We start from the raw sequence: 14,346 nt of genomic DNA, 5'->3' as shown, positions 1-14,346 counted from the left end.
TTTTCATAATTGTAATATTGGCAAGAGAAAGTCAAGCCCAAAAGTGGTCAGCAAGCAAGAGAGAAAAACAGAGGAAGGAAGATGAGAAAAGAATGAGTAATGTTGACAGGATTGTTCTTAAACTGTGTGAAAGACATCAATGCGTAGTACAGAGGAGAGGAGCATAATTTTTTAAAGGGTTGAAGTAGAAGTGTATAATTCAAAATACTTAACATTCTGTCAAGTTACATAAACTGTAGTCTTGTTAAACTCATCTTTTCTTTGAAATACTAAAGGAGGTTGCTAAGGGGTGGGGGGATGTCAAATGAAATGGTTGCAATGATGTTATGCAACAGAGTTAATTTCGACCTACGCTCTGCTTCTCTGCAGAAGAAGTTGAAGAAGAGTCTGAAACTACAATTGAGGTTGATTTGACTGATAAACAGAAACATCAGTTGAAGCACAGAGAGCTTTTCCTTTCTCGCCAGTATGAGTCCCTTCCAGCAACGCATATCAGGTAAGAAGTAGTAAATGCAATTTATCTCTGTGTTCTGCTGGGTGGATTGCCTGCCAGTAACCCACCTGCTGGGCTGCTTCAGCCTTGCAGAAGGGTGTCATTGGTCTTAGCTGAGTTGGCCAGGTAGTCCCATGAACTGCTTTGGAAGCACCTTTTTTTTTTTTCCTTCTGTAACTTGATGTTTGAGCCTTAGAAGGGACTAGAGTTTCAGAGCTCTAGCTTGCCAATTGATAGCATCAGTTGATAATTTGGTGGAAAGTCGGTCTGTTACTACTTTGGAAGAGCTAATTTTTTTAGTTATTCTGCTGGCCAAAGGAATTTGACCCTTTTGGCTGGCCTGAAAAACAGCAGATGGGTTTGGAAAGGAGGCAGTGACTCATTGGTCAGATCTGCAGTTTAGGACTGCATGCATTAAAATTACCCCAACTTCAGTAAATGTGAAGAAGTCATGACTGAGTTTGGCTAAATGCTGCAGAAGCATTTCAAGTATTGTTTTAAATTGCCTTTAATGCTAATGTAGGAAGAGGCTTGCTAAAGTTCAAAAAGTGTTTGCTGACTTCGTTCAGTAAGTGATGTATGTGCTCATGTCATCTTCTATTTAGCAGTCAGGAAAACTTTTTTTTATGCTAGGATGAGAGTATGATGAATCTAGAAATGGAAAAGAAATAGCACAGTGACAGGAGGAAGTCTAATTTAGTATGAAACAATTCATTCTTACATTGCATTTGTAAAAAATTTTCTTTTTCTCATTACATTCCGCTGCTGCCAGCTATTTCAGACCATAAATGTCTAGAAGCTACCAAAAAACCCCCAAAGAGATATATATTGTCCAACAAGAGAAGCATGTTGTATGTGTGCATATTTATTTTCTCTTTTATTGGCAAATCACATAACCATGGAATATTCTGTGTTGGAATGGATCACAAGCATCACTGAGTACAGCTCGTGGCCCTGCACAGCACCATCTCCAAGAATCACACCATGTGCCTGAGAGCATTTTCCAAACACTTCTTGAGCTCTGTCAGGCTTGGTGCTGTGACCACTTCCCTGGGAAGCTGTTCCAGTGCCCAAAGACCCTCTGGGCAAAAACCTTTTTCTAATATCTAACCTAAACCTCCCTTGACACAACTTCAGGCCCTTGGGTCCTGTCTCTAGGCACTACAGAGATGACATGTTGCTTCTCTCTCTTGCTGGCAACACAAAAACTGGAAGTTGGAAATTTTTGTATTAATTTCTTGTGCTTTATTCAGCTACTTGTTCTGATTTTGAGGAAGTCATTTAACTGTCAATTTTCTGCTGTTCCAACTGTAGCATGGAGATAATAATCCTGTGCAATTTTTTTTACCTACTTTGACATTTAGATACTGAAATAAGGTAGTCTCCTTGAAGAGGGAAGATTACATAGAAGAAGTATTGTAAATGTCTTCTCACCTCACAACTGAGGGAGCAAATACAATAGAGGTTCTCCAGTACATGGTTCACAAAGAAGGCAGAAAAACAATGTGAATTCATAGTACATGCCACACAGCACAGCAGCCAAAAGCAGAGTGATGACTTGCATCTACTTTTCAGAACAGATGAATGTTGTAGGACTGTGCTGTCACGTGTTACTAAGACCTTTACCAGACAAATTCTGGAACAAGCTTGATGTTTCAACAACATTTTAAAACTCTTTAAAAGTTATCAAGAAGGCAAATATACTATAAAGTGTTCCTTAGTTAACTCTTTAACTTACTAGTGTTCACATTCTGTGTGAACACTGGTAAGTTAAAAAGTTTTTTTAACTTTTATTAATTAGCTTGTCCTCTAAAGAGGATAGAAATATTGAGAGGGTGACACTCCTCTAGCTTTCATCCATCAGTACTCCAGAATACTCAAGGATGCAGACATCACAGCTTCTCTGGTTGTCTGTTTTGGTGTTTGATGACTGTTGAGGTGATGTTTTTTTCCTCCTGTCATCTATTTGGATTTTTAATTCTTGAAACTTTGTCTATTACCTTGTGTCCTATCACTATGCTTCTCTGAAAGGAGCCTGGTTCCATCTTAGATATCTATCTTTTCATTAGCTAATTGAACAGAACAGTAGAATTTCTCCTTTTAGTTGTCATACCTCAAGAGTGAATAAATCCAGTTTAATATCATCTGCAGACTTGTTGAAAGTGTATTTAGGTTAATAAAGGTATTAAACTGTTTTTCCCAGGGTCAGCAATTGGGAGATACCCCCAGTAACCAGCTGCCAGCTGGACTTTGTATCACTCACCACAGCCTTTTCAGTCCAGTGGTGTTTTCCAAGCTTATTTTCTACCATAGTCCATATGTTTCCAGTCTGCTTGAAGGACAGTGGAAGACTTGCAGGCCTTGCTGAAGTCAGGTTCAATCCTGACATCCTCTGCCAAGCCAGTTGCCTGCATATGAGAAGCTAGGGGATATTTGTACAATAAAAGCCAGGGTAGCTCCATGATGTGGGCCTTTGCTCTAAGTACCTACAGTTTTAGCCCTTAGGAAGAACTAGATTCACAGGAGTAAATGGTGCAATGGTATAGAGTGGAGATTGGAGATCAGCTCTCTCAAGAGTAAGAACACAAAACCTCAATCCCTCTGGAAGAAGGAGGAAAAAGTTCAAGTCAATTTTAAGAGAATGAAGGAGGGTTTTGCCAGCTACTGGTCTTGAACTTTTCCTGACATCTTCAGCCAAGACAAATTGAGACTAAGTGCCTTTTTTGTTGTAATTGAAAGAGTAAAAGAATTTTATCTAATATGTTTTTATTTAATTTTTACTGATAAGTTTTACTGCTTTTGTTTTTCTTTCTTCTTTTCTTAACCTTACCGTTTTTTATGTTTTTAAAACTGAATTGCAGAGGAAATTATACCTCTTCCCCACCAAGAAAACCCCTATCACTAGGGTTACTTTTGTTCTAATTCACAATTCCAAATATGATGATGTCTCATTTATACACCTGGTGCTGTTACTTCACAGTTGAGTTACCTTGCAGTTATTTTAGTGGGTTAGATTTCTTTGATGTTTATGTCTAATACTGAAGCTTTCTGGTCTGTAATTCTGGATTTTGAATAATTCTGATGTATTTGTTTGCTCTTGTATTAGTGAAATACAGTTTCATCCCTCATTCTGATATTTTAATTTTGTTATATATACATTATTTGTAGCTGTTTTGATATGTAATTGGTTTTGTTAGAAATGCTGAGATTTTTTTAGACTTCAGCTTGTCTCCCCTTTAAATCAGATGTCGCTATTCCATTTTAGTAGCTTTAGGGAGCAGCATAAGTTTTGGCATAGGAAAACCCAGAAGAGCCAGATTTAGAAAAGAATTAGGAGTGGGTAGTATAGTAATTAAATGTGGCAGTGGTGTATTGTGGAGAGAGTTCTTGCAGTGGAATGTCTTTCAGGAGGTGGAATTCCCTAGCTTGTTCTGGAGTCACGGTATGTGGCACAGAACAATCTCATGTCTTGGTCTGAGGATCAAAGACAAGGCTTGTTACCTTCCTGCCTACTTGTCAAATTACAAGTGAAATTATTGCCTCTCCTGTCTGCCCAAATGTGTGCAGTCAGTAACACCCCTCCAGTGGATTATCTCCTTCCTTCCTAATCCCTGCATGCTGCAGATGCAGTTTTGCCAGGCTCTGTAATCCCACATGTCCTTGTCACTGTTGTCCTGCCAGCTGGACTCCCTGAGCCTCTCTCCTCCGTTACTGTCAGTCAGTGAATACGCCCAGGGTTGGTGCAGGTGGCTCCTGTAAGATCTCCCCCATCCCAGAGAGGAGCTGAGTTGAGCCAGTGCTGTGTGCTTGGGGTTTCAGAGGTTTGAGCATTACGAAATACAGCATTTTGGAAAGACATGAAAAGTTACAGGGGAAAGAATGGTGAAAGTCATCAGGAAGTTAAAATTATCTGCCAGTGTTGCACAATTCACCATAAAACTTAGCATGTGGTAAAAGTGGGTTCTTGTATAAAAATCTGCAAATGGTTATTTTATTGGAGATGAATTGGGTTATATGACATGTGATTTGGCCTTCAAATTTATTTTTCATTCTTAAGCTCTCAAGAGTTAATAGGTATAAAACATGTTTAGATTGTTGTAAAAGATGTCTAAGCTCAGTTGTAATTGCTCTAAAGTTAAATACTTCTTACAAATTTTGTAGAAGAATTTATTTATTCGTCAAGGTTCATCTTGCCATTTCAGTATATTTGCCTATTTCTTGTTTATTTATTTGGTGTTCCAGTCTTAGGGTCATGAGGTTTTTATGTAAGATAATGATGATGATTATATTTTAAGTGTTTGGAAAGCATACATAAGCCAGGCATTCTCAGATTTCATATTAAAAGCAGGTGTGAATCTTTTGGGCTGCTTTATACTGCAATAAAACCTTTCACCTCCTTCAGGCGAAAAAAAATTATTCTTCTTGCATTTTTCATTTTACATGTGTCGGATATCTGTGCATTATGTAGATGTTTGTCATGATGGGGGTTTTTCAAATAATTGTAGTAAATTTACAGGCTAATCTTTAATGGGGAGTATTTATTAATTTTTAATTGGATAAATGAAGTAGTTATGTTTTTAGAGGATTCTATTTGTTGCTTGGCATAAACAGCAAATTCTAGTTTTCTATGCACCTATGAAAAACCCCAAACTTTCTGAGCATTGATTCTGAAATATTCTTATAATGAATAATACATGTACCCTTTATTTTTTAAACTGACAAACAAAAGGCAAAACCAAGAAAAACCCTCAAAACCATCTTAAGATGGTCTTGGCTAGGTTTATTACTTCTGTTCCAACACAGAAAGGGCTTCATGAACCTTCTAAAAATTGTGATTGCATAAGATAGTTTTATTAGAAGCTGATTAATATGATTGGAGAGAATGTGAGTATTTTTGCAGAATCCCTGTACATATGTGACATTAAAAAGCATCCAAATAGTTAGATCATGAGCAGAGTTCTTCAATTTTTATTAAGAGATTTGTACCCTCTGCATATTTTTACATGTAAACGTTCAAAAGTGTACTTCTAAATTACCAGACTGTAAGAATCTTGGTTTCCCTCTTTTGACATTATTCTGACCATTAATAGAATTCAGAATGCAGCATTATTTTTAATTTTTTTTTCCAGTTTGGTGTTTTGTTCATTTTAATTGTTGGTTTGGTGATGGTGGTTTTTTTGTTATTTTGGTGGCTGTGTTTTTGGTTGTTAAATGGTACCCTTGCTCTTGGGTAGACTAAAGAAACTTTGGTACCATTTTGTAGACATAGCACAAAAAGTAGCTTAAGAAGGTGCAGTTTATAAGGGCGTCATGCTTACAAACTGTAACTGTGTGGTGCTCTTTAGATGTGTTAAAAATGACTCAGTGGTTTGAAGCATCAATATTATTGAGTCCTGATGAGATCATGTAGTGGCTTGAAAGCAAAACCAATGAAAGACTCCAACTGAGAAATACAATTTAATAGGAGAAAAAAAAGTAAAATAAAATAAATGCAATAATAAAAAAGACCACTGACAGAGTCAGAATACAACCTGAGCAGGGTGATACAAGCAGTCCAGGTGAGGTGGTCTTCCTGAAGCAGTGATCACATAGAAAAGGTCTAGTAGCTCCTGTCCTCTGTGAATCCAGTGAGTGAGCACTGCTTCTACTGTCCAAAATCCCAGCTTATATCCAGGTGAGAATGCTTGGCTCCTCCCCCTGGGCGGGGCATCTCACAATGGGATGAGGAGTCATCCAGGAGGTCTTTGATGGCCCATTAAGGAGAGATAGCTCCCGGAGGGAGTTATCTGTGAGTCATGGGCAAGGCATTGATTGGCCAGTAACAGAAGGCACCCGAGAGGGAGGGGGGCCTGGGAAAACACTGCCCCACCTGGTTTCTACAGCTCATGAAGATGGTGATAGAATAAATACTTAGTGCACATCCTACATTGAAACCCTGGACAGATCATGAAGAAGGAAAAACAGCAAGGAAGAAAGTTGTGTGATAAAACTGAGGTATGGAGAAATACTTTTTCTTTAGAAAAGAAGGGATTCCCCACTGAAGGAATGTGGGAATGTGTTCACTCAGAACACAATAAATAGTCTGAAGCTCCAGATAGATATAGCAGGTCATTTTATAGTGTTACTTTTCGAGACAGGGCACTTTAGAATTTAGTGGTATTGCCTCCAAATTTCTAGTTTTGGCATTCCTTGCAAACGAAAAGATTCTGCATACAGGGTGTGTGAATATATATACAAATTTTAGGCTTTTAAAAGCTTACTATGAACCTTATATTTTCTGGCATAAATCAGACTGGATAAGGAGTGAAACTGTTTTTCATAGGCATATGCTTACCTAGTAATTTCGATTTTAAAGCAAGGTATTCTTCCCTTCTAGACTGAAATTACTTGGATCAAAGGGACTTTTGAAGTATGTCTGACTATTTTTTTTCCCCAATATATTTCAAATTATTCTTACTTTAATTAAAATGAAGATTCATTTCAGGACAGAATTTGGTTTTGTATGTAGTCAATAGCCACATACAAAATAGCCAGTACTAGTAACAGTGTAAAAAAGAAGTGTATTTATCAATGGGGAACTGTCACTTAAATATCTGAAATCATTAGATATTTCCCTCTAGTGACATAATTACAAAGTAGGAGCTTTCCATAAGGTGCAAACCTTTTATTTTAGGTTGCATGGAGTGAATGATGTGTGTTACTTCTGAACTGGGCAGCTTGTAATGGACTTGATGATCTTAGAGGTGTTCTCCAACCTAAATGATTTCGTGCATGAATGGAAAATTATTCCTGACTAACCTCCTGTAGTTTTGTTCACAGCATCTCTGCTGCTGTGCTGAAAAGGCAGCAATTCTTTTACTTTTTAGCATGAATTAATCCCTAGGGGAAAAAATATCAATATCAACTTGAGTTTGCAACAAGGCAGTTTACAGAAAGTAGATCTACAGTTATGCTTGTTTTGAGATATCAAAATGTATAGTTTTACTGTGGCAACATTGAGAAAATTACCTTTAATTACTTTTAAATCCATGTCAGATGGGCATGATTGCTTCAGGATACTGTATGTAAATCTTACCAATTTGGAGTGCACAAAATTAGCACTCCAGCTCTAATTAAAAGAAAAACTCTGAATTTTTTGTCTAAAAGCCACATGCAGTATCAAAATCTTGGGTCATCCATATTATCTGTGCATGTATTTGTATGCCAGGCATTTACTAGTTCATTTAGGTGTGCATAAATCAGTTTGCTGTGCATTCTGGTTTTATTTGATCAAGCGCATGTTAATCAGATAATATCAAGTTGATTGATTTATGTTTTGGCCACAGATAGGCGACTACTGCTGGGATCTGTGCCTCTGACAAAATAATACCACTCTTCTAAACAGTACAAGATTGTCTATCAAATATTTTCTGTTTGTCGTTTGGGTTTTCTTCTTCATATTTGAGATGACCCTGTAAATAAACAGAGTCAAACTTGAGCCAATTAATTACAAATCAATACAATGCAGATTTTATATTGTCAATTCTAAATATTGACTGAATATTTTAAAAGTCAAATTCTAGTTAGGGATCTATTACAGGTTTAAATGTTTTTAATTTTTTGTTTTAAATGTTACACAATACCTTGCTCCCCAGTTAATCTCTTTGCAGTCTTGAGAACTTGAAATTTGCTACGAAGACATTGGTATGTGTCTATCAGCGTCATTCTGTGCTCCTTAAAATGTGCTTCAGGGTAAAATACACAAGTACTCTTAGTATTGGCTTGCTGTGACTGGGGAATCAATTCCAAATAATTAGTAGAAGCTCTTTGGACTCCACAGTTCCCCCTCTGTGGTTTGGTGATGATCATTGCACTGTAGGCTGCTTGTAAGGGATGAAGTCTTGGCTCAAAGTGGATGTTTGATTGGAAATCTTCAAAACACTTTCTCATTTAAGACAGTTCAGGAAGAAGTGTGTTGTTTCTTCAGGTAGCTCTCTCCTCCTTTACTCAATATCTGTACATTTCCTCTGCTTTTCTCCGTTTATGCTAGATGTGTGAAAGATTACTCTGGAGTTCTACTCCTGCACCTGCTCCTTTCTACACCTCTTCATTGTGCACCTTCATTTGAGTTTAATCTCTGATTGTCATTGAAGTAACAGCATATGTTAAAATCTAATCAGATTTTTCTCACAAGCATACTATTTCCTAATATTCTTTCCTGTTATTTTATTCTCAGACTGTCTAGCTAGTGACTCATGCTTCTGTGTTCCAAATGTCTACTGAGACACTAACATTTCTTGATGCAGATCATCAAGATACAATTGGTATATATCTGTACAAAATTATCCAATGTAATTCTGTTGTTTTCAGGAGGGCAATTAATAATTGCTATTTCTAAGTCTCTGGCGTCATGCCTGCATTTTTTTTTTCTTCAGCTTGTATCTGAGTTAGCAATGGATATAAAGTTTCATTGACTTGGTGGGAACCCAGAGCAATGAGTTCTAAGAGTTCTTGCATTGCATCATTGTCACTGAGGCTGCATCTACATTCCAACAGGAGATTTTGTTGGAGTGGTACTGAACACATGGCATGAAGTTGCCTTTTCCACTCCTATCATTCATACTGGTTAACAGGCAGCAGGTATCAGGTATTTTGTTTCTTGGAAATTCTTTCTGGGTGGGTGTTTTTTTTTTTTTTTTTGGTTGTTTTTTTTTGGTTTTTTTTTTGTTGGTTTGGGGTTTTGTTGTTGTTGTTGGGTGTTTGTTTTTTGTTTTTTGTTTTTTTTTAATTTCTCCTGTTCCAAGAAATTCTTATCTTAAAAAAAAATTGTATCTCATGGCCTGTTTTACCTTTCTGGTGAAAGCATGAAGAAATAGCCTGCAAAAACAGCAGAATAGGAATTGTAGAGGTTTCCACTGGTTTAAAACTTAGGGCTGAAATGAACAGGCACTTAAAAAATGAGGCAGCTGCTGTTGATTGTGATTAATTTTGATAGTTTTAAAATATAAGTGTTTGCATCAGCTTTTTAAAATTTTCATAAAGATTTTATCTATGTTTTTGATTACTTTAAGTAAAAGGTCGTTAAAGAACAATTACCTAGACAGTGCAAACAAGAAGACATTTCAATGTATCTTCTGGGCAATTTGGTGTTTTGCTCTAGGTGATTTAAACAGACTATTGAAATCTTTTCATAACGTTGTCTGGTATAATAACCTTGGTACCATCTTTTTTGTGCTACTTAAATTCTTGAGCCGGTTTTCATCATCTTTTGCCTTCATTGTAACAGATTAGTAAGGGCAGTCTTGTCCTTCTCTCATCTAAATATTGATTGTTGTCAGATTCTTGTCTGAAGTAAGTTCCCACATGTTTTTCATTCCTCTACTGGGTCTTACTGAAACATGACATGTTTTTATCTTTAGTTTCCAAGATCTCTTAGGTCTTACCCCAGCTTACTGTCTGTGAAATCTTTTCTTCAGGACTGGCATGGTAACTGACATCTCACCTAGATTGTTGATTTTCATGAGCCCCATGTTGGATTGTCCAAGACAGTCTGACCTCTTGAGTGTCTCACAAAGCTGTCCTTTATTTTTTAGAATTTAGTTCTCCTTTTCTTTGTTCCACAGTAAACAGCCTCCCACCCATCCCAGGAAAAATTGTCCCATAAAACAAGGGTGGGGGAAGGGGGAATGAAGCTTTATGTTCCTGGCAATGAGATGTCTATCTACCATGATAACTAGTATTTCTTACTATTTCCTTTTAATCCTGATTAGTGTCTCTGTGCTTTGAGGTTTTGGCTGTAGATGGTTAAAGTTTTGTTTTGGGACTGTATGGTCTGGGTTTCTGCTAGGGCTGTTGAAGAAATCCTTTCCTACAAAATCACTAAGGCACTTTAGTTATAAAGTTGTGGGTTTTTTCTGCAGAGAGTGTGAGTCTTATTTCTGTATTGTATCAGAAGGGCTTCCCTGAGGTATGGAGGTAGGCTGTAGGTGTGGAAAAATAGCTTGTCAGGCATCCCTTAGCTGATGGATCTAAATGATCAGGAATTGTCAATTCATTAGTGAAGTCACCTGGAACATACAAAAAAAATTACAAGCAGACAAAAGCTTCTGACAAATAAGAGTGAAGGAAGGTGTAGCATGTGAAAAGAGCTTTCACATGATTAATGCTTTAAAGAAAAAAGTTATGAGTTGTGGTTCTGGTTACTAGGACAGGAGAAGAAATTGGATCCTAAGTGCTTTATATGATAGAAGCTGGCAATAGCATGAGCATATATTTGAAGGCGAGTTTTATTGTCTCCTTTTACTGCAAGACCTCTAAATTACTTTTTGTTGCTGGCTGATTTCATTATATAATAATTTTTGTTGGCATTGTTGTCAGCTCCATGTAACAACTCTTTATTTGTGACCAGTTTAAATATGAAGTACATCTAAGAGTACAAAGAATTCTGAAGGCACAACTTAATCTCATCAAAATGAAGTTGTAATGAGGACATAAAAGCTAACTTACTTTTTCGTTTACTGTTATTTGTGCATTGCTGAAGTTACTGAAACTTTCCCTCAACATTCCTACAAGATGCATTTTGCCTAATTCTGTAGGAAGTAAAAAAAATTTCAGAATATTTTTAATTTGAGGAAAAGGTCAAAATCAGACATGACATCTTAACATCGAGCCCTTCTGATGGTGTTAACTAATAATTCACCTTGATGGTACCAATTAAGTCAAGAATGCTGCTTGTTGGAGGAATACAGCTTAAATCAGAGACTCAGAGTTACACAATAGGAAGGTTTCATATGCGGAAAAACAGTAGACAACTCTTTATTTATTTATGTAATTTATTTAAAACTCAGAAATTCTTTGTAATTTTTACCTGAGTTCAGTTTAGTGACACATTGCAGGCAGGAGGCTCCAACAGGACAATGAACCTGTGGCATTGTATGCCACTAATCTAAATAATACCCAAACTGTAAAGACAGTTGGATTTCTGAAAGAAGAGAGTGTAATTTTATTTTATACTGTTTTTAACTGTATAAAATAACTGATTTTATAATGTGCTAAATGCAGCAAGCACTCTTGCATTTGTTTTTGTAAGTAGCTAGCTCCCCCTTTCTTTTCTCTGTCTAGTTTGGAACAGTCAGATGTTATACTGTTATATTGATTATTTATTTAAATAGCTCCATCTGTCCCAGGTATCTGAAATAATTTAAAAATATTAAGGAATAAAGCTCCAGAACACTGTAAGGAGGCAAATATTATTTTTAAATCCAGAGAAGCTATGGGTTTTCAGATACATCCCTTAAAAAGCTAACTCCCTAATCACTTAGTAATGTGGCTTAAATGACATTAACTTTTTCTCCAGGGCATTTGATTATTAGTATTGAAGAACAGGTGAGAAGTGCAGTGGTAGTTGGAGAATATTAATGGGCATATTACTGCAAATCGTTATTCACTTAAGTTATTTCCTTAGCATCCATGATTGAGGGGTGCTGCACACGTGAACTAGATGCTTGGTTCAACCCTGCAGAGCATTTACAACTAGACAGAGAAGCTTTTCCTCTGATGGGAAAGAAAGAGTGGAGGAGTTATATAAACAGTAGGCTTTTATGAATTTAGTAAAGATTCTGAATCACTTATATGAAATATTGCAGGTTTCTAGATTACAGAAACAGGTAACTGTAATATAGAGAATCAAACGTAGAAAGACTTCTGTAATTTACCTGTTTTCAAATGTGAGTTTTGTTATTTTTGCTTTTTAATTTTTTGGGGTGTCTACTGTAGGTCTAATACTGTATTCATTGAGACACAAGACCATTCACATGAGAAATCATATATGCATACAAAATGTTGCTACCTGTGTGTGACTCCAGCCATTAGGTGGTTAAAGTGCTGTACAAAGAAGTCATCAAATAGAAATTCACTCACTTAGAAGACATGCTGCAGGGACTAATCTTATATCTTAATGAAATCAAATGAATTTTTTAACAGACTAGCAATAAAAGTTGAGGTTGGTCAATAAAGTACTTTTGTAGCCATGATGACAGTGGAGCAATGGATGCCTCTGTGGTAATTGGAGTTTAAAAATAAAGACAGGCTGCAGTGGAGAGAGAGAGCAAACGAGCTGTATGGAATAGAAGCAGACTGGAAAGGTAAACACCTGGTTAGCTTTTTGCGTTAAAAAACCCAATAAAATATTAAAATAAACTTGGAAAGCTGACTTCGTGCTACAATGCAATTAATTTTTCGAAGTGAGTGCTCTGGAATTATCAAGGCCAAAAGTTTCAAGAAAACCTTCAAAGAAAGACATGATGGGGTATCTAGAAGGTTTCCTACTCTGCTGCAGGAGGATTTTCCTCTGCTGTTGTGGCCAGACCTTTCTTCCCTCCCTTCCCACCATTTATCTTTGGTGGTGTGGTTCTCCTGACAGGTATGACAATGAAGAGAAATTCAGGACAGTAATGTGTGGCTTACCCCCCTTTCCCAGGATGTGCAGTGGCAATGAATAAGACATTAGGTAGCTATGTTCACTTAATGATCAGCCATTAGCAATTGGCTTCTAATGCTTCTGGTTGAGCTTAGAGTCAGCATTCCCTGACAGAATAACAGGTTTTTACAATACCCATTTTGGTGTTATCTTAAAATCAAGAAGGTCTCTGCAAACAATTACTCTTTCTCAATCTGTATTCCTGTCTTTTCCATGAGGGGAGATGGGTGTTCTGGGCATAGTTCCTGTCGCTGGATGTATAAGGCCAGCGGAATCTCCTGGAAAGTACCAACTAAACTGAGTAAAACTCTGGTGCGTGAAGTACAACTTGCTATATGTAAGGGGTAATAAATACATCTTCATATATATACATGCATACATACATATATATATATATATATTTATGCTAGTTGTAAATTATAACATAAAAATGCGAGGTGCTAGCAAGGTGATTCAAGCACACTTTATGTTTTTCATCCACATCCATGGTGTTTCTTTAAAATACCATTGGTCAAAAATAATTCTGCAGGTTATTTGCAGAGAAGCTGGAGACAGAGGACTTTGAGGCAAGGCAGCGATGGGGGAGATGAGGATGAGAAGGGGATGAGGGTGGTGGGGTCAAAGTCGTGTTGCATTGACTGCTTGTGTTCCACATGGGCAGATCTGTACCACTCCTGAGCAATGAGAGCCTGCACAGAAACGTGCTCATTAGCATTTTAATGTGGGCATAGAGGAACCTAATAGAATTCCATGATTCATTATTAAAAATACTTCCATTCGAAAGAGAAAAGCCTGGAAAGTAAAGCCTTATATTCTTTCTAGTTTGCGTTATTTGTTTTCAAATTACATGCTGAACTTATTGGAGATAAGTCACTTGGCAGTGATGTTTCTTTAATCCAGGCCGTTTTATTAATTGTGTGAATATTTATTGTTTGCCATTGTACCTCTTCTCTTTTTTTGCTTCTCCATTACTGAAACTATTTCCCATTGTGGTGAAATTCCAATGTATTTGAATGCTTGGTTCAACACATTTGTTACATTTCTTTTATGTTAATGTTGGTATTATTAAAGTATGTGTGCATTTTTATATATTTTAATGTTTTTATACTTTCAGTGCAGAAGTTTTACATATATCTAGATTGTTTTCTTGTAAGCAACTCTCTACTTGAAATATGAAATTTTACGAAGTAACTATTCTTGCTTATGTTTGCGTAGGGGAAAATGCAGCGTTGCACTTCTGAATGAGACAGAATCTGTGCTGTCATACCTGGAGAAAGAGGTAATTGTGATTTTTATCCAAGAAAATATTGGGATAAGCTTATTTTTCTTTCTGTATTTTTAACAAGTGGCCAAACAATATTTGAAAATTGTATCTTGGATGGTAAGTTATAAAAAT

At 36.7% G+C, this 14,346-nt stretch overlaps 1 protein-coding gene across 2 annotated transcripts in view; it reads left to right on the top strand.

Annotated features, from left to right (window-relative positions):
* MTA3 (metastasis associated 1 family member 3) overlaps positions 1-14,346 on the top strand; it is a 131,333-nt gene that overhangs the window by 22,377 nt on the left and 94,610 nt on the right. For both annotated transcript variants that reach the window (XM_066316108.1, XM_066316109.1), the window contains exons 4-5: positions 370-496; positions 14,166-14,229. In XM_066316108.1, coding sequence (XP_066172205.1) covers positions 370-496; positions 14,166-14,229 — 191 coding nt within the window. The remainder of the gene's footprint in view (positions 1-369; positions 497-14,165; positions 14,230-14,346) is intronic.

This window comes from Sylvia atricapilla, chromosome 3, assembly GCF_009819655.1.
Source record: "Sylvia atricapilla isolate bSylAtr1 chromosome 3, bSylAtr1.pri, whole genome shotgun sequence".
Classification (NCBI taxonomy): Eukaryota; Metazoa; Chordata; class Aves; order Passeriformes; family Sylviidae; genus Sylvia; species Sylvia atricapilla.
The sequence above is the reverse complement of the archived record's forward strand: the minus strand, read 5'-3'. Positions and strand labels throughout refer to the sequence as shown.